The following is a 26,453-nucleotide window of genomic DNA, read 5'->3' on the forward strand; positions in this document are numbered from 1 at the left end:
CAAATGTGTAAACCACTAAACGTGAGTTATCGTAAACCATGGGATGGGAAATGCAGGTCTACTTGATTATTTCACAATATAATGAATTGAGGCTAGAATTGAACAGGCAGGTTATTACTGGAATGTGGGAACTGGAGAAAAACATTTCTAATTCACAACATGCTGTGTCCATGACGCTCTAATGCAGGTGTAACCTCATCAGGAGCTCAGCCCAGACCACCTAATATATATATATATATATGCTTTTAATAGATTTTGGTTTCCTTGTCAGTTTTTATTGTATTACATTTCCATACAGTGCCAACTAGTGGACAAGTATCATAGCAATTGTGCTGCTCCAGACTTCTGTTAATTAGATGATGTTGCTGCTGACAGCTTCCTCTTAAGTCTGGACATGTATATTTGCACACTGTATGTTTGTTCACACACGTGTGTGCTTATATACACGTTTACAACATGGTTGGCTTAAGCCTGTGTTGTTAGTTTGATGTTGGGCCAAGTGGGCAACAGTTAAGGGGCCCCCAGAAGGCTAGAAACAGCCCTACTCTCTCTCTCTCTCACTCCGTCACTCCCTCCCAGGGTGTCGTTTCATGTTTTTTTGACAGGGCTCACATGAGTGTCATTACATGCATCATAACATTGTTATTATTAATTACACACCTCACAGGAGTGCAGCATAATCAATAATTGATACGTACCGTATTCAACACAACCCTGGTGCCTGGTGTGATTGTCATTGAAGATGTTTTTTCCCAACAGAGACCCCCATGCTGGAGGGTGAGGAGGAGGGGGGGCTGCGGCTGTGGCACCTGGTGAAGTCCAGCGAGGAGCCGGAGATGCCAAAACACCGCAAGAGCAGCGTGAGGGAGAGGGAGCGCGCCAAGGCCATCCCCGAGATATACCTGACCCGCCTGCTGTCCATGAAGGTAAATGTACTGCCTACTCACTGCATACTCTCCCTCCCTCTCTATTCCTCTCCTTCCCTCCCTCCCTCCATCCCCGAGATATTCCTGACCCACCTGCTCTCCATGAAGGTACCCATACTGCCTACTGCATATATCCACAGTTCATATAAAACACTGCATACTCCTCCTCCCCCTCTCAGGGCACGTTGCAGAAGTTCGTGGACGATGTGTTCCTGGCCATCCTGAGCGCCCGCCACCCCGTGCCCATCGCTGTGCGCTTCTTCTTCGACTTCCTGGACGAACTGGCCCAGCGCCACGGCATCATGGACCCCGACACCGTCCACATCTGGAAGACCAACAGGTGTGTGCGTGTGTGTGTGCGTATCAGTGTTGTTTTTTCGTCTACTAAAATTATGATGAAAATATCTCTCGTCGACTTGTTTTTTGATGACGGAGATGAGAACATGACGGAATGCAGTAAAACTAAAATATGATTGTAGTCTTGTTGGTCATTGAACTCTGTGGTAGTTTTTAAATATGAAGAATCTGATCTGAACTCCTGCGGAGCCCCTGTGTCGGGAGACAAGTGCTGCACCGAGTGTGAGAGAAACACCACAACCGTGAAGAGACGGCTAGAACCCCACCCAGACACTTACACCCCCAGACACTTACTCAAAGGCAACACAGCCAGCAGTTAAGCTGTGTATGTAGACTAACAATCGTTGGCTGAGGCATTGTACCAGATATGTTTTTGTAAGATACATATATACTTTAAGTGTGATCATTTTTGATGATAATGCACCTTGTTAGCAAGTCCGCTGTTAACCAGCAGCGCATGTTTCATTTTACCTGGCAAGCGATTTTCCAATTAAAAGGTTTGAAATCGTAAACGTTAATAGAAACCATGATCCGGGATTGGAGGCTTCATTTCTAAAGCTTTCTGTCGTCCATATTTAGGCTCCTACCTTCTGAGCCTTACATACATTTTGAAACTTGCCCTGAAAAAAGTAAATGTCTCTTTATGATCTTCTCCTTGTTGAATTAAATTTAAATTAGTATAAAGTGACTTTTAAAACACAACTCCATCCCCAGTTGCCTCATAACATGTAGAAAGTAAGGTTATGTCCAGCTTGTTTCAGGGCTGACTAACTGCAGAATCAATACACTCCTGCCACCAAATGCACTCTGTATAAAGTAATTCATTATTATTGAAATGTGATTAACACAGATGGTCATTAGCGTCGACTAAAGTACATTTTGATTTTTAGTCATTTTAGTTTTGACTGAAATGTGACAGTGTTGCGTGTATTCCCGCTCTCTCCATCCCCAGCTTGCCCCTGCGGTTCTGGGTCAACATCCTGAAGAACCCGCAGTTCGTGTTTGACGTCCAGGTGCCGGACAGCGTGGACGCCGTGCTGTCCGTCATCGCGCAGACCTTCATCGACTCCTGCACCACCTCTGAGCACAAAGTGGGCCGGGTCAGTACCGCCCCGCCGCCGTGACCACAGAGACCACGCACACCTCTAATGCAGTCATAAACTCTGACAATAGTAACTTCTCTCTGTCCCTCCGTGTGTGCAGGACTCCCCAGTGAACAAGCTGCTGTACGCCCGAGAGATCCCGAGATACAAGCAGCTGGTGGAGAGGTGAGGGCACGACCGACCCGCTCGGCGCCGGGTCTCAAACGACGGCTTGGCTTCATATTCAAAATTAAATGTATTGGCCTGACCTGTTGCTGTCTGTGTTGCAGACGCATTTATAATACAGAGATGATGCTCTCTCTCTCTCTCTCCCTCTCACTCTCCCCCAAGGTATTACAGTGACATCCACAGCACAGTGTCAGGATGCTACCAGGAGATGAACTCCACTCTGACTGAGCTGTCTGGGGTGAGTGAGTGTGTGTGTGTGTGCTGAGAGGGGTCAAATATATATTGTAGAATGTTGACAGAATTGACTTCAATGTTAGTAGATTATTGATTATCAGTTGGTAATTGATTATTTCAGAGCTTTGCTTCGGAGATGAACAGCACACTGGCTCTCCACGAGCTCTACAAGTACATCAACAAGTATTACGACCAGGTGAGCGCCGACACACTGACAGCATGACTGACACACTGGCTGACTTGCTGACTGACGCACTGGCTGACTGACACTCTCTCCCTCCCTCTCTGTCTGTGTAGATTATCTTGGCCCTGGAGGAGGAGCCTGGGAGTCAGAAGATGCAGCTGGCCTATCGGCTGCAGCAGGTCGCTGCCCTAGTGGAGAACAAGGTCACTGACCTCTGACCCCGCTGTGACCCCGTTTGGAGGACAAAGGGTCGGATGGACAAACCTACAAACGGACTGATTGACTGTGGGGGGGAAGGGGGGGGACACATTCTGACACACACACACACACACACACACACACACACTCTACACTGCACCGCTCCACACTACGGTAGACGCACACACCAGTTCGGTTGGGAGTTTTAATGTGTGAACATGATTGTATATATGTGTGTGCCTGAGATGCGCTTCCCTCTGTCCAGTGACTCGGCGTCCCATAAACGACAGGAGCCCAGCTCAGTCTGGCACAGAGACGCGGCACTCATTCGCACAGCCACGGGGCTGTTGAAGTGTAACGGACTGTGGGGAGGGCTGTCTGCACACACATGCACACAGACACACACAGATTTGTGGTGGACTGTTCCCAGAGTTCTGTGCGGGGGCTGTTGTGTGTGTTGGGGGGGGTTCTCTCAATGCCTCACTGACTGACATAACAGCACTAGAATCAGCTGCTCTGTAAACCTCTGACCGGTGAACACTGGACACAGACCCGTCACACACACAGTAGTTGACTGACTGACTGTTACACCTGCACACTGGATCCTGTGTAGCAACACACCTGAATACACCACTGAGTGATGATCATGTATTGAGTGTTCAGACACCGCTCCTCTGCACTGTGACCTCTGACCTCTGCCCTGTGTGTCCTCCTCTCTCCTCCGCCCCCCCTGCCCGAGCTCGGAGCTCTTGCACACTGTCACTGCCAGATTGTACCCCACTGCTGTAAATAGCGCTTATTTATACTAAAAGCCAAATGTGCCTTCTGATTCTATAAAAGCACAAGCAACTCCCTCCGTGGCGAAACCCATCCGTCTGTCAGAAAATTCAACTGAAGAAAGTCATTCAAATAAGCAGCAAATCGCACTGGACCGTATTACGCGACGAAATCTGAAACCAAATAAAAGCAAAAAGAAAAGAGACGAAACAAAGTGACAATGGTCAGTCCTTGTGTCCGGCTCAGTGCACATGAATAAGAATAATAGTAATAGACTGGAAGCACAAGTAGCCAAAGTGATGCTCTGTCTGAGAGGGAGAGGGGGAGGGTGCTGGGAGAGTGCCAGGGTCTGTGAGAGACTGGCAGGGAGCTCCCCGTGGCTCTCGCCAGCAATCACTGGACTGTGATGATGGCTGACACGAACTGCTGATGTAGAAAACTGGAAGCCTGTGTCCTGCTGTGCGTGGTGGCTCTGTGTCCCTGTGCTGGGGAGTCAGTTTTTGTTTTTGCTCTGAAAACCATATTTATTTGTGTATTTTAATGTATGCATTTATCCTTTGTGACGCGTCCAGCAGTGCTTCTGTGCTGTAGGGGTTAGCAGTTGTAGTTGTCTGGAGTTCGTCTGCAGCTTCTGAAGATCATCGTATTAAATTGTTACACACACACTAATATCCATACATCTGAAATTATATGTATAGACATTTTATTTTGAGCTTTTGTAATTTATTTTGTAAGTTTCCACACCAGCCGCAGTCTTGTCCCCGGTCCCAGTGCAGTAGTGCTCTTCTGGTCTGGGGCCCTGTGTGCCAGGGTTAGTGCGCTGTACTGTGTGTCAGTGTGAGGGTGTGTGGGGGCAGCGTGGGTGCGATGCGAGTCTCTGGTCATATATCCCAGTTCAGTTACAAATATTATCAGACACTTTATCCATATTATTATTATTATTATTATTATTATTATCATCATGATCATTTTGTATTTATTTGTATTAGTATTTATTTATTTTCCTGTTTAAAATCTGCAGGTATTGTCTTTCTCTCTTTATATATATATATATATATATATATATATATATATATATATATTCTCCCTCCCAATGTGAACTGTCAGCTGTCTGTTGCTGCCATCTCTGTACCAGCACAAGGAGAGATGATACACACACACACACACACACGTCTATTTATAGTCATACCTGTAGTTTAAGGTCCCCCCAGGCCAACCACTAAGACCGCCACTCTGGTCCCAGTGTCCCCAGTACAGAGACCAGGCCTCCCTCCCCTACTTTTGCATTGTGTATAGTTTTCCAAGTGTGAGTGAGTACGTGTTTGTGTGCGAGTGCGGGAGTGCGTGTCTTTATCTTGTCTGTAAATACTGGCATTATGCTCTTACCGTCTCCCTGGATGTATTTATTCACTGTGTCTTTGGAATAAAACGAGTGTGGAAAACAACATGAAAAAATAAACCATTTAAATAAGAAAAATGCAATGCAGTGATTCGTGTTTCTTCTTTTTTATTTTGTCTGTGCGTGTGAGTGGCAGACTGCAGCTGTCTGTGTCGCTCTGTCTGTCTGTCTGTCTGTCAGGAACAGCTGCTGCTCCGTGTGACTAGATCCCCGCTTGCTGTGACGGCAGCTGGTGACCCCCTGCCCTCTGCCCTCTGCCCCCCGAGTTGCTAATGGCTGCCCTGCCTGTAATGCACCGGTCTCCACTCACTGCAGGGGGCAGCAGCGGCTCCCGTGGGACTCTGTGTCTGTCTGTCCGTCCATGTCCGTGTCAGTCAGTCAGTCACAGTGTGTATCCGCCCCTGTATGCCAGTCAGACCTGGGCATCTGTCCGTCCCTGCATGAGTCAGACAGTGAACCTGTGCCGCAGCCTTTTCAGTCCGTGTTTCGCTGCGTGCACGTCTGCGGTGCGTGTCTCTGTCCCGCCGTGTCCGTGTCGTGTGAAATGTCCAGTCCGGCTCCCCCTCGCCAGCGCCCGGCCGCGCATGCGCCGCAGTGCCGCTCGGCCACAGAGCGCCTCGCCACAGCCGGGATGATGTCGACGGAGGGTGAGAGTCCCGACCGCCGCCGCCGCCGCCCCGGACCCCGGCGCCCCGAGCGGCACACGGGGGACAGGGGGACAGAAACCGGGGGGTGATGTTGATGTCGTGCGGGCGCTTACATTATCCCCAGCGCGTTGTTGTTGTTATTATGAGCGCTGTGCGTCAGTCTGTGTGTCCCTGTCCTCCGTGTCTGCAGTGCCGCGCTGCCTGTGATTAACACGCCTGTTATCCGGGTTAATATGCGCGGCACGCCGCTGTTTCTGCCGGTTTCGCCATAGCTCTGATTCGGCTCTTTTTCCTCCGCCTCCCCCAGTTCCGAGCCACGGCCCCGGCGCTCTCCCGCACGGCCCCGGCAAGAAGCACAAGCGCAAGCACAAGAAGGAGCGCAAGGGCTCCGGGGAGATCTGCGCCGCGCTGCCCGGGTAAGGCGCACTCGGGCTCGGCCTGGCGTCGCAGCTGTGTGTCGGTGGGGGTGGGGAGCTGGCGGTGTGGGCTAAAAATATTCGGGAGCGACTGAGTGACCTAATGTGTGTGTGAGAGAGAGAGAGTGAGTGACTGTGTGTGTGTGTGTGTGTGTGTGAGAGAGAGAGAGTGAGTGACTGTGTGTGTGTGTGTGTGTGAGAGAGAGTGAGTGACTGGGTGTGTGTGTGTGAGAGAGAGAGAGTGAGTGACTGGGTGTGTGTGTGTGAGAGAGAGAGAGTGAGTGACTGGGTGTGTGTGTGTGAGAGAGAGAGAGTGAGTGACTGGGTGTGTGTGTGTGAGAGAGAGAGAGTGAGTGACTGGGTGTGTGTGTGTGAGAGAGAGAGAGTGAGTGACTGGGTGTGAGAGAGAGAGAGTGAGTGACTGGGTGTGTGTGTGTGTGTGTGTGTGAGAGAGAGTGAGTGACTGGGTGTGTGTGTGTGTGTGAGAGAGTGAGTGACTGGGTGTGTGTGTGTGTGTGTGAGAGAGAGTGAGTGACTGGGTGTGTGTGTGTGTGAGAGAGAGTGAGTGACTGGGTGTGTGTGTGAGAGAGAGAGAGAGTGAGTGACTGGGTGTGAGAGAGAGAGAGAGTGAGTGACTGGGTGTGTGTGTGTGAGAGAGAGAGAGTGAGTGACTGACTGGGTGTGAGAGAGAGAGAGAGTGAGTGACTGGGTGTGTGTGTGTGTGTGTGTGATCGTGTTGTATGCTTAGTACGCATCTCATGTAGTCCTCATCCCATTTTTATCCGTATTTAAAGAGCTGCCCAGACACACAGGTGACCGAAATACACTCACTGAATGTGTCACACGCACACCCCGGCCTTGTAGACGCAGCTCTTTACAGGAGCACGCACACACACCGGCACACGCACACACACACTCTACCAGATTTGAATGGAGAATCAAATGCACTGATATTGAAAGGCACACTTGCATATTACAACACAGTGACCTATATATATTTACATGTATACTGTTACACCAGCACACACTGTAAACATTGGTATGTAAAAATACACAAACGCACACAGTGCCCTTGTCATGTGCCACACTCACGCTTCCACACTTGCACGCAGACACTAAAGGCACTTCGACCCTCACGGCATGCTACAGTGCACTACAGTAGCCGCGTGCAGGGACGCGTGTGAAGGGTGTAAAAGTTGCGTTACATTCGTGTGCACTGTACCCAGGATGTACGCAGGAACTACACAGAGAATCTCTCTCTCACACACACACACACACACACACACACACACTCACAGTACAGAAATAGCCATACAGTGACATATCTGCACCATACAGAGTGGGTGTAATTTTACACAAGCGCTCGCTGCTCGTCTCCCACTCGTGTGCGCAGTGATCAGCGGTGACGTCCACAGAGACGCTGAAGGCTGGGTGTTTAGGCCCTGTGTGGTACAGGCCTCCCGGTGGGACCCTGTCACTGCGCACACCTGACTACACAGGAGGCCAGCGGCCACGGACAGACTGCTTCGTCAATAAAGATTAAGAACACAAGACAGTGTCCAACCAAGAGGACATTCGACCCATCGTGCTCGTTTGGTGTCCATTAATAATTAATAGTGATCCGAGGATCATTAATGCCGAGGTGCCGAGTCGCAGTCTAATTTAAACGGATTGCCGAATGGTTTCTGCTCACTCTGTGTGGTGAGAGGCAGGCCAGTGAGGCAGGGCGATAGGAATGCAGTGCGCTGTCACTGTGTCCTCTGTGGGGGGGCGCTGTGGGAACTTCACTGCTGTAACTGTCTCTGGGTCTCAGTCTCTCACTCTCTTTCTGAGTGTGTCTCCATCTCTGTCTCAGCATGTCCTTTTGTCTCTGACATAGTGTATCTTTCCATCTCTGTCTCGGTGTCTCTCTCTGGGTAGCTCTCTTTCCTCCATAGATCTCTCTGTCTCTCCCCTATTTCAGATTCTCTCCCTCCCCCCCCCAGTCTCTGTATTTCTATGTTTTCTTCTGTCTCTGTGCTTCCACTCCTCCCTCAGTGCAGTGTCAGAGTGCAGCATTATGTTTATCTGTGTATTCACCACCCCTCTCTCTGTGTACAGCTGGCACAGGCGGCTATATTTATCCCTGTTGCTCAGTCAGTGTGTCAGTCGTGTGGCACAGCTGGCAGTGAGCAGTGAGATCACCCTGTACATCAACATGTCCCGCAGCCCTGCGCTCCATGAAATTGGCACCCCATGTATTCAGAACATTAATACAAATATTTGAATTGGTTTGTGCCGCTATGGTTCCTGAGATATTAAACATTGCATTTTATAAGCTGTGACGTCACTCAGCACCCCATCAAAGTTCAAATCGCACCAAAATAGTCTCTTTCGTTTGTGCTGCAAAACCGATTGTGCCGGTTTGGTTCCTGAGATATTAAACATTACATTTTATGAACTGTGGTGTCACACTCCACCCCAAGTTACTGTACTTATCAAATTGTTTGGTTTTGGTTTGTGTTGATTTGTGATGCGATAAGCCTTTGTGCAATGGCACCCATTTCCAATGGGATAGAGTGAGAGTGATGGTTAGTAAGACGCAGCTAAAGTGCAAGATCACACACTAATGTCACTGATAATAAAAATGTTAATATCTAACGAACTAGAACCGCACTGATGAAAACAAACACGCCCCAACAGGCATGAACGAAAGAGATGTCACAAATTAAAAATGATCACCCAGTAACTTACATAAGGTAACAATGAAATAGCACATTTATTTTGATGGCACAAATACATTAAAAACTAATGACAACACTTTGGATTGATTTTGAGTTTTTTGGGGTCCTGAGTGACATCACAGACCTAAAATACAATGTTTAATATCTCAGGACCATACCGGCACAAACAATGATTTTTACAGCACAAACTAAATGCACACACACATTTACAATCAGAATACAGTGTAGTTGCGACGTTTCGGAGGCACAAAGTTTCAAACTCTTGGTAGTTTCGAATTGGCCCTGGCCAATCCGTACGCCTCACTGCGGCGCGACGCTGCCGACTGTGGCACCACAGCCCGACGCGGCGTAACTCCTGCTGCGCTTCAGTGCGACCAGCCATGCCAGTTCTGTACAGACCTGTGCGCTGTGCTGCATTCGAGCGCTCTGGAATCTATAATCACTTAGCTGACTGTTTTCCTTGTGTAGTTATTGTCCTTCTATAACAAGTGCAGTTATCATCATGATTACTGTGTGGTTCTTATTCCTCTGTAATAACTGTGACTAAGGAGCAGCAACATTGATCCCACTTTGGATCTATAAAGCAAATTAAATGGTTTGTTAACCAGGGCATCTTGTGTGTCTGACTGTTTGCAGAGGTGATTGAGGTCCAATGATGGTTACCATCTTGTTAATAAGCTTCGATTAGTGGTGTAATATGCATTAGTTATAGAGGGGTTATTACTACTGTATCAATGGACTAATCTACTGTAATTGGCACAATTGTTTTACAATTACAGTTATTTAAACAAGCCTATACAGGAGCTTTGTGTGTTTATTTTGTAACCAGTTTATGTCCCGTTCCCCCTGCAGGCCCCAGAGCCCCCCACCCGAGACCCTCCATCAGCACGGCCCCCTCCCTCGACCTGTCACTCCTCCACAGACCCCTCCCCTAATCCCGCCCCCGGACGCTCAGGCTCCCCCCGCGGCGGTGCTGCCTCCCACCCCCCCGTCCCCTCCTCCTCATCCTTCAGAACAGATTCCACCCCCGCCACTGCTGACGCCACCTCCCCCGGACTTCACCCCACCCCCCGCCGAGCTCCTGGGCTCCGACGACGAGGAGCAGGAGGACCCCACTGACTACTGCAGAGGTACGGGCTGTCGCACCATCTGACCGACCGATCGATCCACCCGTCTGATCGGCCCAGGGGGGTGCGGTTGTGCCTTAGTCATCACTTTCTCCGTGTCCTTCGATGGTCCCCCCGGTCCGTCTTTGAACCCCCATGTGTGGTGTGGCTCTCAGTGTCCAGTCTGATTCACCAAGCTCCGCCTCGCTGTCCAGAGGCCGGTGTGGGTCGGTGTCGTGCTGACGGTGTGGTGGTGTTGTCGTTGTGTGCGCAGGGGGGTACTATCCGGTGAAGATCGGGGACCTGTTCAACGGGCGCTACCATGTGGTCAGGAAGCTGGGCTGGGGACACTTCTCCACCGTGTGGCTCTGCTGGGACCTGCAGTGAGTCGCAGAGAGAGGCTGTGTGTGTGTATCAGTGTGTATCTCTGTGTGTGTGTGCGTGTGCGTGTCTGTGACTGTTTGTGTGTGTGTGTGTGTTCTTTCTTCTTTGTCTGTCTCTCTCTCTCTTTGTCCTTCCTTGTCAGCTTCTCTTTCTGTCTCTCTGTCTGTCTCTGTCAGCATCTTTCTCTTTGTCTGTCTTTCTCTCTCTCGTCATCTCTTTCAACATTTCTCCTCCCTCTCTCTCCCTACTTCCCTCTCTTCCTCCCACTCTCTCCTGCCCTCTGCAGACGGAAGCGGTTCGTGGCTCTGAAGGTGGTGAAGAGCGCCCCGCACTACACTGAGACTGCGCTGGACGAGATCAAGCTGCTCAAATGTGTGAGTGCTTCCTCTTTCCCTCCCTCTCTCCGACTCCCTCTCCCTCTGTCGCTCCAGCTCTTCTAAAGCAGGTAGTAATGATACAGTAACTCGTTAAGCTGATTAGACACGGGTCAGAGTTCTGACAGGTGTTTGTGCCCGTTCAGTCACCTGAAAGAGGCTGACACTGATACTGTGCTTTCTCCCCCTATCAAATTCAAATCCAAATTGCTTTATTGGCATGACAGTTATACATTAGTATTGCCAAAGCATTATCAGAAAAGAAAAAAAGTATATATATGTATATATATATATATATATATATATATATATATATATATACACACTCACCTAAAGGATTATTAGGAACACCTGTTCAATTTCTCATTAATGCAATTATCTAACCAACCAATCACATGGCAGTTGCTTCAATGCATTTAGGGGTGTGGTCCTGGTCAAGACAATCTCCTGAACTCCAAACTGAATGTCTGAATGGGAAAGAAAGGTGATTTAAGCAATTTTGAGCGTGGCTGGTTGTTGGTGCCAGACGGGCCGGTCTGAGTATTTCACAATCTGCTCAGTTACTGGGATTTTCACGCACAACCATTTCTAGGGTTTACAAAGAATGGTGTGAAAAGGGAAAAACATCCAGTATGCGGGAGTGCTGTGGGCGAAAATGCCTTGTTGATGCTAGAGGTGAGAGGAGAATGGGCCGACTGATTCAAGCTGATAGAAGAGCAACTTTGACTGAAATAACCACTCGTTACAACCGAGGTATGCAGCAAAGCATTTGTGAAGCCACAACACGTACAACCTTGAGGCGGATGGGCTACAACAGCAGAAGACCCCACCGGGTACCACTCATCTCCACTACAAATAGGAAAAAGAGGCTACAATTTGCACAAGCTCACCAAAATTGGACAGTTGAAGACTGGAAAAATGTTGCCTGGTCTGATGAGTCTCGATTTCTGTTGAGACATTCAGATGGTAGAGTCAGAATTTGGCGTAAACAGAATGAGAACATGGATCCAACATGCCTTGTTACCACTGTGCAGGCTGGTGGTGGTGGTGTAATGGTGTGGGGGATGTTTTCTTGGCACACTTTAGGCCCCTTAGTGCCAATTGGGCATCGTTTAAATGCCACGGCCTACCTGAGCATTGTTTCTGACCATGTCCATCCCTTTATGACCACCATGTACCCATCCTCTGATGGCTACTTCCAGCAGGATAATGCACCATGTCACAAAGGTCGAATCATTTCAAATTGGTTTCTTGAACATGACAATGAGTTCACTGTACTAAACTGGCCCCCACAGTCACCAGATCTCAACCCAATAGAGCATCTTTGGGATGTGGTGGAACGGGAGCTTCGTGCCCTGGATGTGCATCCCACAAATCTCCATCAACTGCAAGATGCTATCCTATCAATATGGGCCAACATTTCTAAAGAATGCTTTCAGCACCTTGTTGAATCAATGCCACGTAGAATTAAGGCAGTTCTGAAGGCGAAAGGGGGTCAAACACAGTATTAGTATGGTGTTCCTAATAATCCTTTAGGTGAGTGTATATATATATATATATGTAACCAACAATGTAACAATATTTAAACAATACAGGAAATCCATATATTTAACACAAATGCAAACTCTCTCCCTCTCTGTCCTGTCTTCTCTCCCTCTGTCTTCTGTCCTCTGCAGGTGAGGGACAGTGATCCCACTGACCCCAAGCGGGAGACCATTGTCCAGCTGATCGACGACTTCAAGATTTCAGGGGTCAATGGAGTGCGTATCCTTCTGGGGTCCCCTGAGAGAGAGAGCATGAGAGTGTGAGAGTGTTAGAGTCCAGTGCAGTGTGTGGTCCGGTCCAGTCCAGTCCAGTGTGCCTTGACTGTGGCCCTGTCCAGATGTGTGTATGGTGCTGGAGGTTCTGGGCCACCAGCTGCTGAAGTGGATCATCAAGTCCAACTACATGGGGCTGCCCATGCCTTGTGTCAAGAGCATCCTCCGACAGGTACAGCACAGCACTAATACGCAGCATAACAGCACTACAGCACAGCTCTATAGTACAGCACAGCCCTACAGTATAGCACAGCACTACAGCATAGCCCTACAGCACAGCCTTACAGTACAGCACAGCACTACAGTACAGCACAGCCTTACAGTACAGCACAGCACTACAGCATAGCCCTACAGTACAGTACAGCACAGCACAGACAGAGCGTGTGGGTTGGCTGGGCAGGGGGGTCAGGCTGCGGTGTGGCCTTCAGGGTGTTGGCTGACCTCCTGTAACACAGAGGGTTGCCGAGCAGTGACTCTCTGGCCCTGCGGTGCCGTCACACATCAGAGGACACCGTTGGGCCAATCAACGGACATTTCTGTATGAAGTTAAGGCCTGATATTTAGGAGAGATTTCACGGCTGACAAACAATGTTGAAAATCTGAAATGATCGAATCTAACTCAGCGGAGTCTAATCAAGCACTCGGGCGACAGCTGGAACTCATTTGGGTTTTTTTGAGAGCATTATTTAGAGCACAGCACACTGCGGTACAGAGAGGTACAGCACAGCACACTGAGGTACAGAGGCGCAGCACAGCACACTGCTGTACAGAGAGATACAGCACATCACACTGCGGTACAGAGAGATACAGCACACTGTGGTACAGAGAAGTACAGCACAGCACACTGAGGTACAGAGGCACAGCACAGCACACTGAGGTACAGAGAGGTACAGCACAGCACACTGCGGTACAGAGAGATACAGCACAGCACACTGCGGTACAGAGAGGCACAGCACAGCACACTGCGGTACAGAGAGATACAGCACAGCACACTGCGGTACAGAGAGATACAGCACAGCACACTGCGGTACAGAGAGATACAGCACAGCACACTGAGGTACAGAGGCACAGCACAGCACACTGAGGTATAGAGGCACAGCACACTGCGGTACAGAGAGGTACAGCACAGCACACTGAGGTACAGAGGCACAGCACAGCACAGCACACTGCGGTACAGAGAGATACAGCACAGCACACTGAGGTACAGAGGCACAGCACAGCACACTGAGGTATAGAGGCACAGCACACTGCGGTACAGAGAGGTACAGCACAGCACACTGAGGTACAGAGGCACAGCACAGCACACTGCGGTACAGAGAGATACAGCACAGCACACTGCGGTACAGAGAGATACAGCTCAGCACACTGCGGTACAGAGGCACAGCACAGCACACTGCGGTACAGAGAGATACAGCACAGCACACTGAGGTACAGAGGCACAGCACAGCACACTGCGGTACAGAGAGATACAGCTCAGCACACTGCGGTACAGAGAGATACAGCACAGCACACTGCGGTACAGAGAGATACAGCTCAGCACACTGCGGTACAGAGAGATACAGCACAGCACACTGCGGTACAGAGAGATACAGCACAGCACACTGCGGTACAGAGAGATACAGCACAGCACACTGCGGTACAGAGAGATACAGCACAGCACACTGCGGTACAGAGGCACAGCACAGCACACTGCGGTACAGAGAGATACAGCACAGCACACTGAGGTACAGAGGCACAGCACAGCACACTGAGGTACAGAGGCACAGCACACTGCGGTACAGAGAGGTACAGCACAGCACACTGCGGTACAGAGAGGCACAGCACAGCACACTGCGGTACAGAGAGATACAGCACAGCACACTGAGGTACAGAGGCACAGCACAGTACACTGAGGTACAGAGGCACAGCACACTGCGGTACAGAGAGGTACAGCACAGCACACTGCGGTACAGAGAGGCACAGCACACTGCGGTACAGAGAGGCACAGCACAGCACACTGCGGTACAGAGAGATACAGCACAGCACACTGAGGTACAGAGGCACAGCACAGCACACTGAGGTACAGAGGCACAGCACACTGTGGTACAGAGAAGTACAGCACAGCACACTGAGGTACAGAGGCACAGCACAGCACACTGCGGTACAGAGAGGCACAGCACACTGCGGTACAGAGGCACAGCACAGCACACTGAGGTACAGAGGCACAGCACACTGTGGTACAGAGAAGTACAGCACAGCACACTGAGGTATAGAGGCACAGCACAGCACACTGCGGTACAGAGAGGCACAGCACAGCCCACTGCGTTACAGAGAGATACAGCACAGCACACTGCGGTACAGAGAGATACAGCACAGCACACTGCGGTACAGAGAGATACAGCACAGTACACTGAGGTATAGAGGCACAGCACACTGCGGTACAGAGAGGTACAGCACAGCACACTGAGGTACAGAGGCACAGCACAGCACACTGCGGTACAGAGAGATGCAGCACAGCACACTGCGGTACAGAGAGATACAGCTCAGCACACTGCGGTACAGAGGCACAGCACAGCACACTGCGGTACAGAGAGATACAGCACAGCACACTGCGGTACAGAGAGATACAGCACAGCACACTGCGGTACAGAGAGATACAGCACAGCACACTGCGGTACAGAGAGGTACAGCACAGCACACTGAGGTACAGAGGCACAGCACAGCACACTGCGGTACAGAGAGATACAGCACAGCACACTGCGGTACAGAGAGGCACAGCACAGCACACTGCGGTACAGAGAGATACAGCTCAGCACACTGCGGTACAGAGAGATACAGCACAGTACACTGAGGTATAGAGGCACAGCACAGCACACTGCGGTACAGAGAGGCACAGCACAGCACACTGCGGTACAGAGAGATACAGCACAGCACACTGCGGTACAGAGAGATACAGCACAGCACACTGCGGTACAGAGAGATACAGCACAGCACACTGCGGTACAGAGAGATACAGCACAGCACACTGCGGTACAGAGAGGCACAGCACAGCACACTGCGGTACAGAGAGATACAGCACAGCACACTGCGGTACAGAGAGATACAGCACAGCACACTGCGGTACAGAGAGATACAGCACAGCACACTGCGGTACAGAGAGATACAGCACAGCACACTGAGGTACAGAGGCACAGCACAGCACACTGAGGTACAGAGGCACAGCACACTGCGGTACACAGAGGTACAGCACAGCACACTGCGGTACAGAGAGATACAGCACAGCACACTGAGGTACAGAGGCACAGCACAGCACACTGCGGTACAGAGAGGTACAGCACAGCACACTGAGGTACAGAGGCACAGCACAGCACACTGCGGTACAGAGAGATACAGCACACTGTGGTACAGAGAAGTACAGCACAGCACACTGAGGTACAGAGATACAGCACACTGAGGTACAGAGGCACAGCACACTGCGGTACAGAGAGGCACAGCACAGCACACTGCGGTACAGAGAGTTACAGCACAGCACACTGAGGTACAGAGGCACAGCACAGCACACTGAGGTACAGAGGCACAGCACACTGCGGTACAGAGAGGTACAGCACAGCACACTGAGGTACAGAGGCACAGCACAGCACACTGCGGTACAGAGAGTTACAGCACAGCACACTGCGGTACAGAGAGATACAGCACAGCACACTGCGGTACAGAGAGATACAGCACAGCACACTGTGGTACAGAGAGATACAGCACAGCACACTGCGGTACAGAGAGATACAGCACAGCACACTGTGGTACAGAGAGATACAGCACAGCACACTGCGGTACAGAGAGATACAGCACAGCACACTGCGGTACAGAAGGTACAGCACAGTTACAGCAGTGTTGTCCCTCCCCCAGGTCCTGCAGGGTCTGGACTACTTGCACACCAAGTGTAAGATCATCCACACGGATATCAAGCCGGAGAACATCCTGATGTGTGTGGATGACGTCTACATCCGCCGCATGGCCGCCGAGGCCACAGTGTGGCAGCAGTCCGGCGCACCCCCCCCCTCTGGGTCCTCAGGTAAAGGCTGGTTAATACTTATACATGTGTGGGCATCGTACGCAGACGGTCGCACAGCTGTCTGCTAGCACACTTGCACGTAAGGTTGACGTGTCCATAGGAGGCAGTGTTGCATTAACACTGCCATCTACAGACACGAAACCCAATTTCTATGGTGCATCTGTGATTGTATGGATGTAAATTAACACACTGTTAAAGACATGTTACAGAAACTACACGCACACACACAAATACAAATTGCATCCTGTATGTGTAGATCTATATTGTCTTGCTATAGTTGGCCAGAGACTTAACACTAGAACATACAAACACATGTCTCTGCGTATGTGCATTTATCCTGCTTATCCGTTCTTATGTTACTAAATATTTGAATCCAATACATATACAGCATTTCAGCTGTTAAACTCCTCAAAATTAACCGCCAGACCCGCACTTCATGTCATAGGCTTTAGCCCACTGAATAATATAATAAATATAGCCCACAATATGGGCTTTGTAATCAAATTAATGTTGATTGGTGAAACACGCTATTTTCTACACGTCATATATTAATTATTATCATTATTTATTGTATTACATTTGCACCTGATATAGCGCTCGTCTGATTGGCTCAGCGAGTTTCTAACTTTCCTTTGCAGTTCAATCCTGATCTCGTTGTAAACCTGGGTCTCTGGATCGATGCCTTGATCAGTCACTGTTGATCAGGATGCTAATTGTTCATTCCGTCCATGGAAAGCAAAGCAAATTTTACCTTTCGTCCAAAATTGCCAGCATGAAATACATGGGCATTTCGTGGGATAAAATGTGAATTATGTTCACGAAATGTGAATTATATTAACGAGATGTGCAGTTCGAGGAACAAAATACTCATTATGTGGACAAATGCATTTCGTAGATGAGGAGATGCATTTTAATTACTTTCATATGTCCCCACATCGTTTCTCTTCGGCGGCGCTACACTACACATCGCACACTGGTCCCCCAGCACTGCGTGATTGGCCACGGCTCTCAGAATATCGCTGCTCAGCCAATCAGCGCTGGCCTGACGCGCAGAACACAGACACGCTGTTGAGATCTCGGAGGAGTGACGTCGGCGCCTCTGCGGCCTGCGCTTACCCACAAACCCCTGCTCGCTACGCAGAGATGCATACACGGACCTAGGCAGAAGTATAAATCGGCTGTAGGCCCCAGCGTGCACTCTCACTCACGCACACTCTCACTCACACACGCTGACGCACTCTCACTCACACACACTGACGCGCACACAAAGACCCTGTAGAGACTGTGTGGGCAGCAGTGTCGTCCTGTGGGAGGGCTGCCCTGCCCCTTGGTTAGGTAGGTGAAAGGTCAATGGCAGTGTCAGCTCTCTCTCTTCTGAAGGGTCAGTCCTGTCCTCCTCCTCTGCTCCTCTCTCAATGCTTTGTTTCTAACTTTACTTCTCTTTTTTTCTGTCCTGCCCACCTCTTCTACTTCCTCCACCTCTCGCTGCACTTCCTGTTTCCTGTCCCTCTCCTCGCTAACACCTCTGACAGTTAGCACCGCCCCCAGGGAAAAACAGGTATGTCTGTCGCCACCTTGTGGGGGGAAATGGGACAGTTTTGATTTTTTACATTTTTCCTTGCGTTGTTTTCACAACGTAATCGAACATCAAATTTGAACCACAACAAAACTACGAACTGGTTCTAACCCCAGCTCTCTGAGATTGAAATCTTAATTTACGGATGATGATTGCGGTCTGTCTGACGTCTTCATCCAAGGTGGCTCATACAGGGGTACAGTAGTACATACGGTGCATCCGCAGTGCAGGAGCGAACGAGTGTGTGTGTGTCTGTGTGTGATTTTGTGCAGAAGAGTCTGTAGCTCACAGTAACAACTGCTGTGCACTAGGAGTCTAAACCTCACCCCGGACCCACACCCCTCCACCCACATCCCTCCTGTGTCTCTGGCACAGAAACAGAAATGCCAGAGCTCTGAAACACCCTCCTTTCCCACAGTCTGTTTATTTTGGTTTCACTGGGGGCTGTAGTGGCAGTGCAGCTACACTAGGGGGAGGGGCTGTAGTGTTAATGTCAGGAGAGGGCAGTGTCTATCCATAGAGGATCTCCGTCCATCCATCCACCCATCCATCCACACACAACTCCTTTGCTTTTCCACATTCCTCCATTTTGTCCTATTTGTTTCCCCCCTTTTTTGCCTGTTAAATCTTTTTTTTAATTCCCATTTCTCTCTTGTTTCCTCTTTCACCCCCCCCTCTCCCTGGGTGTGACGCTGTCTCTGTGTGTCTCTGTGTGTGTCTGTGCGTGTGTGTGTGTGTCAGAGTGTGCTGCGCTGGCTGGCGGGGCTGGGTCAGGTTCTCAGGCTGTGGGTAAGGCTGACTGTGAGTGGGGGAGCTCTCAGCCTACCAGGGGACACTTTCACTGGGATGAGCCTTAGAGCGCAGTCCAGCGACTCCCTGGAGAAAGGGCTCAGCAATGATACAGACAGAGAGAGATGTATTCATAACATACACATATAGAGAGGGATGTGCATTTGTACTGGTGGTTTATTATTGATTAGTGGTGACTAATCAATCAAAATAATGTATTTGAAATGCAATTTTAATATTAAGTCACTGTGTGTGTCTGTGTATCCATGTGTGTATCTGCGTATGTATGTGTGTGTTGTATGTGTGTGTGTTGTGTGTGTGCAGACAGGGAAGATCTCTAAGAACAGGAAGAAGAAGATGAAGAGGAAGGAGAAGCGGCAGCAGCGTCTGCTGGAGGAGCGTCTGCAGGACCTGGCCAAGATGGAGGAGCTGGGCCCCCCCGCCGAGGCCCCCCCCGGCCCTGTGCGCTCGCCATGGAGACCGAGCCTGCTGCTGGAGGACAGCCCCCCCCACGGTGAGACCCGCGCGCACACACACACACACACACTGTATCACGCACACAGACAGATACACTCTCACACACGCACACACACAAGCACTCACAGTATCTCACAGTCACGCACTCACACTGTATCACACATGCACTCACACACACACGCACTCACACTGTATCACGCACACACACACGCACACAGATACACTCTCACACACACGCAAACACACGCACTCTCACGCACTCACAGTCACACACTCACACACACTCTCATGCACACACACACGCTCACACACTCGCATGCACGCACGCACACACTGACACACGTGCACGCACACACACTGGACTGTGATGGGCTGGAATGCTACACACTTATTGACATGCATGTTATTTCATGTTAAAATCCACATGATTGTTTCTTGCCCCCCCGCAGTAGCTCAGCACAGCAGCAGCAGCAGCACCGGCCCCCCCTGTCTGGTGAACGGCGGCGGGTGCCACGCCAACGGACGGGCCGATGCGGGCGTGGTCTGCAGCCCCTCCAGCCCTGCCTCCTCCTCCTCCTGGTTGGAGGGCTGCAATGGCCACGCCCCCGGGGCGGGGGGGCGCTACACCAGCCCGGACTCGGCACTGTCCGGATCCGTGTTCACCCCCACCTCGGACTCGGCGCTGTCGGGGTACTCCACTGAGCGAGACCGCCGGCCCGGCCTGCTCTCCCCCACCAGTGAGCCGCAATCTGCGTGTGTGCGTGTGCGTGTTTCACTGTGTGCGTGTTTCACTGTGTGCGTGTTTCACTGTGTGCATGCGTGTGTGTGTCTTTCACTGTGTGTGTCAGATTGTGTGTGTGTGTCTCACTGTGTGTGCACATGTGCGTGTGTGTGTGTAGGGATGGCTTCTGCCTGTGTTTGGTGCAGTTTGCCTCTCTAGATGTGAGTCTGTGTGTGTTGCTCTCTGTCTCTCTCGCTGTCAGGGTTCAGTGCTGACGACCCCCTCTCTCTCTCTCTCTCTCAGTGTTCAGCGCTGCTGATTTCCTGCTCAGTCCTCTGGAGCCTCAGAACGCCGACAAATTCAAGATCAAGATTGCAGACCTGGGAAATGCCTGCTGGGTGGTGGGTGTCACTGCCTCCCTCCATCTCTCTCTCATTTTTGTACTAGTGATGGGAATTACGGTTCTTTTGATTCAGTTCAGTAAGATGATCCGGTTCTCTTGACTCTTTGATTCGTTCAGTACTTCCGCGTTGGCTGAATTCACGTTAGCTCTGTAAATGCAGCAACACCAGGTAACTGTGTTGTATTTACTAAGTAAAGGTTTTAAAACTGGAGGTTGACGGAGCTGCCTGGTTATGGTTGCATGTGTTTTACACCTTCGCCTAACGTTTACGCTACCGGTACAGCAGCTCTTCCAGAACTGACTCACATGAGTGTATTCGTCAGTCAGCCCCGGTCAGCCCATCGAAGGCGCAGTGCAGCCCCAAATGAACGAGTCGAATAGCAGAGCCGTGTCTTTGCAGTCACTGAACTGAAGGAACTGAAAGAACCAGAGTCTCCAGTTCTTTGGTGAACTGAAAGAGAGAGACACAGATCTTGAACAATATGTGCATGTAGTCATGCTTTCACAAAATGGATTGTATTTGTTGAAGACAATATTTAGTTGTCCAACCTGATCTGGTGGTTTAATAAAAACATGTACTTTATAAAAGTAATGCCTGTACGTATTCTGTACGTATATATATAATTTCCCAGAAATATTGGCAGTGATGATTATGCTAATTATGTTAATAAATAATGTAGACCATACGTCTAAGCGTTGCCTCTCTCCCTGCCCCTCTCTCAGCACAAGCACTTCACAGAGGATATCCAGACCCGGCAGTACCGGTCCCTGGAGGTTCTGATTGGCGCCGGATACGGCACCCCGGCTGACATCTGGAGCACAGCCTGCATGGTGAGACTGTTGAGCTGTGTAGTGTATTGATCAGTGTGTGTGTTGTGTGTAGTGTAATGATCAGTGTGTGTGTTGTGTGTAGTGTATTGATCAGTGTGTTTTGTGTACAGTGTGTGTAGTGTATTGATCAGTGTGTGTTGTGTGTAGTGTATTGATCAGTGTTTGTGTTGTGTGTTGTGTACAGAGTGTGTAGTGTATTGATCAGTCTGTGTGTTGCAGGCGTTTGAGCTGGCCACAGGAGACTACCTGTTCGAGCCGCACTCTGGGGAGGACTACACCCGAGACGAAGGTCAGAGCGCCCTCCTGTCCCTGACCTCTGACCTGTCCACTCTCCTGTCCTGCATGTGGTGTGGGCAGTGAGAGTGTGTGTGTACAAAGACACAGTACAAAGACAAAGTAAGCAGGAAAACAAACAGGATAGCCAATAGTGGAGCAAGCAATAAAAAAGGCTAAGAGGATTTTAGAACTTGCAACTAACCAACTGATTTTACAAGGTAATTTGTAACACATTTCTTTAATGTTGCATGTGTAGGGGCGCTTTTCACAGACTCTGGAAGTGCGTTGCACAGCCGCGGCACAGCGCTGCAGGAGGCTCTGACTGTATTGTCAAATTAGTGCCGTGAATATTGAATTCAAAATATAAATATCAATCGTAAATTAAAAAACAAATGGAAAATGTTTGAGTTTCGTTCTGAGTTTGCAACAGGGCTGCTGAAGGAATAAGGAGCTTTTACATCATTTTTACAAATACATCTATTTTACATAGATATACAGCTGTGGAAAAATTTTGAGACCACTCTAAGTTCAGAAATCAGTGTTAAGTGGTCTCTTAATGTTTTCCAGAGCTGTATATCACACATAAACTACACCTCACCATAAAGACAAAAGCAGAGTGCATGTTTCAACATTAAACTATTTATTTAACAGTGCAAATCTTTGTCGCATAGAATTCTAGCTACATCAGACAGCAGGTACCTCTCCTGCCCGGCTCCTCTGTGATAGCTTGCCATGTGTTGTCGGTCTAGTTATTCATGGTTAGACACGCAGATAAGCTTTTACACCAATCCATGTCTTCCCCTCCTGTTTCATAGTTCGATGTAATTTTTAACGCACATGAAATCAGATCGAATCGAACTTGTTTCACGGTCAGTGCGAGGTGGGAAAGGGAATATGAACACACGCGTGTTTTTCTCTTTTCACGCATGGTATAATCGTTTGCATCATCCAGTGTGCATGTAAATGTAAATATTGTGCTACTAGGCATACTCGTATTCTCTCATTTCAGGAAAAAAAATCTATCTTCATAGTTCAGTATTGGACTGTCGTGGAAGTTATTTGATGTAGAAAAACCTGTGAACACTGAATTTAATGTTTACTTTTCATTTTTTATCAAAAGAGTTTAGCACCTTTTCAACCTGAAGTAAAATAGATTAATCAAAGTAGTAATCAACAGATTAATTGATTATCAAAATAGTAATTTGTTGCAGCCCTAGTGGGCAGTGAGAGAGTGTGTGTGTGTGTGTGTGTGTGTGTACTGACAACTCTTTGCCCTCCCTTCAGATCACATTGCCCACATCATCGAGCTGCTGGGGGCCATCCCCCCCCACTTCGCCCTGTCTGGCAGATACTCCCGGGAGTACTTCAATCGCAGAGGTAACGCCTATTATCATCATCATTTTACAGATGTGAGTGTGAGTGCGGGTGTGTTGTGGTCTCTCACCGGGCTCTGTGTGTCCCCGTCCAGGCGAGCTGAGGCACATCTCCACCCTGAAGCCGTGGGGGCTGTACGAGGTGCTGCTGGAGAAGTACGAGTGGCCGCTGCAGCAGGCCGCCCAGTTCAGCGACTTCCTGCTCACCATGCTGGAGTACCTGCCCGAGCGCAGGGCCACCGCCGCGCAGTGTCTGCAGCACCCCTGGCTGCAGAGCTGAGCCTGGACACCTGCCCCCCACCCCAGTACTGAGACTGGACAATAGACACCCCTGGCCACAGTGCTGTGGACACTGTAGACTGAACATGACTGACACACTGGACACAGCGCACAGCACACTGCAGCCCCAGTTCTGAGAGCAAACGCAGCACCCTGGTCACGGCACACAGCACAATACAGACCCACTGCCCCCGCCCTGAGAGAGCACACTGCTACCCCACTGCCCCACCCTGAGAATAAACAACCTGTGCTGAACTTCTAGACAAAGGACTCTCGGACAGACACCCATTCCCCCACCTCTCTCTCTCTCTCTCTCTCTCTCTGAGGCAGCTGTGTGTAAAGGGGTGGGGGGATGCACAAACTATGAAGCCCCTCAGTCCTGTTCAGTGTGTGTGTTTATCTCGGGCTCACGGCGGTGTGTCAGTCCGACTCTTACTGTACGTCTGTTCTTTTCTTGTTTCCTGTAAAGGGGGCGGTCCTTCCTGAGTGGCTTGCACAAGGTTTTTTACCAAGAAAAACAATTGTCAATATTAATATGATTATAATTATTACGATTATGATGATAATAAGTCATATAATTGATGAATTGGAGTTATTTTTGAGGAGACGCATTGCTTTTGTTCGTGCGTGTCCTGCAGGTGTGTGTTACTGTGGCTGTCCTGCCCTGTGAGGACAGCCCAGACCCTTAGAGCGCTTGAGCTCAGTGCCTTGAACACGAGCAGGGAGTGAAGTGACTTCAGCACAAGAGACGGAATAAAAACACAACACAGAGGAGCACAAACACGTCATATCTGTGTGTGTGTGTGTGTGTTTGTATATTGGAAAATTAGAAAACAGCCAAACAAACAAAAGTGGAATTTAAAGAAAATAACCAAAATAAAGAGATGCAATGTTTTTGTTTCTCTGTCTCTTGGGGGGTTCTTATGGGGATGGGGGGCAATCAGCGCTGGGCGGAGTGTGAGAGACGCCTGGCTGTGTCGAGAGATGTGTGCATCAGGAGAGGGAACCGCAGAGTCCCGTGAACAGGGTGTGAGAGTAAACCCAGACTGCTGGAGTCGGTCAGTACTGGGGGGGTGTGGCAGTGGACGGACTGCTGGAGTCGGTCGGTGCTGGGGCTGTGGCAGTGGACTGCACTGGGCAGGTACCCCTCCCTGGCAGTGGTGAAGGCACACCGTCACAGCTGAGGGTAACCGTGGTTCTTGTTTTCTGTCATGGTCCCTGGTTTTGACATTTCTCTTTTTCTCGTCTCTTCTCTCTCCCCTTTGTCATCTTTCTCTTCCGTTATCACTTGTTTTCCCCTTTTTCCCATCTTCCTTCCCATTTTTCTTTGTTTGACTTTATCTTCACAATCTGCGTCTCATGCCCACCTGGGGCCCATTTTAGTTGGCACTTTTAATTTGGTTTATACAAAGATATACAACGTTAACAAGACCTCGGCCCTAGAATCAATTATTTGATGTTCCTGTAGGAATGATTTTGGTTGTGAATTTTTTAGCCGAGTGGAGGGGAGACGGCACAGAATGGCAGAGAGCTCATCCGATAGTGTAGTGAGTCACGGCACAGTGTCAATCCTACACACTGCACTAGTGAGTCGCGGCCCCGTGTCAATCCTACACACTGAATTAGTGTAATGTATGTCACTGCTGGAGAGGCGAACAGTGGACGGGTTCTGTCTTCCGCGAGGGGCAGTCCGGCAGGCACCGTCAGTGAGAGGTGACGGCTAAAGTCCACTTTGAAGCAGTACAGATACACATTTCTATAGTCTAAATGATTTTCCCTTTCACTCATGCCCTCACCTTGTCCCTGCGCACACAGTCACACACACCTGTCCTTTTGCAAAAGAAATACAAACAACCCAATTTCCTCCTAAACTCAACAACTGTGGCACTTGGCTCTGCTGCTGGAGGAACTTCTTGTCTTCTGGCTTAAGTTGCACCTGAGCTCTACCTAATTAATTGGGGGCAATTTCAAATCATCATGAAATCCCCAGGGGAATTCCCCAAAGTAGCCAATTAAACAAGCAGTTCATACGACTTCACTCATTTCACTATTTTAAATTTACAACAATGACAGAAAAACTGTAATCAGGCAATAGTAAAGGGTGGGGCTTTGGAGCTGTAAGAAGAGGCTATAAAAGTCCAGCGTAGAAAGGAGGAAGCTCTTGAGAGATGCTCCCCATTGACTGTTGAGCAAGGAAATTCTTGAATGCTGAGATACTGTTTGATCTATACTATCAAAACTAGCAGCGCCAGAACGAGCACAGGAAGATTCAAGCAAAATTGTCTGCAAGGCTGGTCGACCAAAAAGTCACTTATTGGTGAGTTTAACTTCACGCACAGTGTGGCGAGTGAGGGAACACGCATCCAGATCACCACATTGTAATCGCTGCACTCCTCAGGGTTCGCAGGCTGGATGGATAATCAATTAGAGAAACTGAGGTAATTAAGGATAACTTGCTGATAATTCTGAGGAAGAGGCACAAAGCTCGAGAGGAATTTACATGATTCTGTAGTGGAGCACGTTTTCCAACACTTTTCACAGAGATGCTGCCCAGCCAAAGAGGGCGTCGTGAAGCTCCTGTGATGAGTCCGGCTCGGTGGACAGGCAGCCTGGCTCTAAACACACCATTAATTCACAGATCAATGAGATTAGTTATAGTGATTAGTAATTATTTATTGCAGGTGGCACAAATTTCCCAGGAGACAGAAGTGTATTATATTGTGTAGCAGAGGCCCTTATCCAGGGCAACTTATAGATTACATTAGGTTGACACACAATTGCCCATTTATGCAGCTGGGTTTGTACTGTGCCATACTCAAGGGTACAGCAGCAGTGTCCCCCGCCTGGGACTGAACCCAGGAGTGGTG

The 26,453-nt window shown here is 49.5% G+C and overlaps 2 protein-coding genes across 5 annotated transcripts in view; both read left to right on the plus strand.

Annotated features, from left to right (window-relative positions):
- Window positions 1-5,424, plus strand: part of plxnb3 (plexin B3) — a 40,113-nt gene extending 34,689 nt beyond the window's left edge. For all 3 annotated transcript variants that reach the window (XM_066710132.1, XM_066710133.1, XM_066710135.1), the window contains exons 30-36: window positions 760-926; window positions 1,106-1,266; window positions 2,236-2,383; window positions 2,487-2,551; window positions 2,717-2,792; window positions 2,910-2,984; window positions 3,086-5,424. In XM_066710132.1, coding sequence (XP_066566229.1) covers window positions 760-926; window positions 1,106-1,266; window positions 2,236-2,383; window positions 2,487-2,551; window positions 2,717-2,792; window positions 2,910-2,984; window positions 3,086-3,190 — 797 coding nt within the window. In that variant the 3' untranslated portion in view covers window positions 3,191-5,424. The remainder of the gene's footprint in view (window positions 1-759; window positions 927-1,105; window positions 1,267-2,235; window positions 2,384-2,486; window positions 2,552-2,716; window positions 2,793-2,909; window positions 2,985-3,085) is intronic.
- A 349-nt stretch (window positions 5,425-5,773) lies between these two features.
- Window positions 5,774-24,486, plus strand: srpk3 (SRSF protein kinase 3). Of its 2 annotated transcripts, XM_066710143.1 has the most exons (17): window positions 5,774-5,993; window positions 6,301-6,409; window positions 9,985-10,262; window positions 10,513-10,621; window positions 10,909-10,996; window positions 12,673-12,760; window positions 12,879-12,985; window positions 16,696-16,861; window positions 18,394-18,419; window positions 19,179-19,226; window positions 19,551-19,740; window positions 20,153-20,440; window positions 20,728-20,825; window positions 21,551-21,658; window positions 21,878-21,947; window positions 23,219-23,311; window positions 23,403-24,486. In XM_066710143.1, exons 1-17 carry the CDS (start codon window positions 5,891-5,893, stop codon window positions 23,585-23,587), a joined length of 2,154 nt encoding a protein of 717 aa, XP_066566240.1. In that variant the 5' UTR covers window positions 5,774-5,890; the 3' UTR covers window positions 23,588-24,486. The 2 variants fall into 2 exon arrangements, with proteins under 2 accessions (XP_066566240.1, XP_066566241.1); XM_066710144.1 differs by lacking the exon at window positions 19,179-19,226.
- The last annotated feature ends 1,967 nt before the right edge of the window (window positions 24,487-26,453 follow it).

Source organism: Amia ocellicauda, chromosome 7 (assembly GCF_036373705.1).
Source record: "Amia ocellicauda isolate fAmiCal2 chromosome 7, fAmiCal2.hap1, whole genome shotgun sequence".
Taxonomy (NCBI): Eukaryota; Metazoa; Chordata; class Actinopteri; order Amiiformes; family Amiidae; genus Amia; species Amia ocellicauda.

Excerpts from the sequence above, each read along its gene's own strand:
- srpk3 (XM_066710143.1), top strand. The coding sequence starts at position 5,891 with ATGTCCAGTCCGGCTCCCCCTCGCCAGCGCCCGGCCGCGCATGCGCCG. Across the intron at positions 10,263-10,512 it reads CCCCACTGACTACTGCAGAG|GGGGGTACTATCCGGTGAAG; the intron begins GTACGGGCTGTC and ends TTGTGTGCGCAG. Across the intron at positions 19,227-19,550 it reads GTCAGGTTCTCAGGCTGTGG|ACAGGGAAGATCTCTAAGAA; the intron begins GTAAGGCTGACT and ends GTGTGTGTGCAG.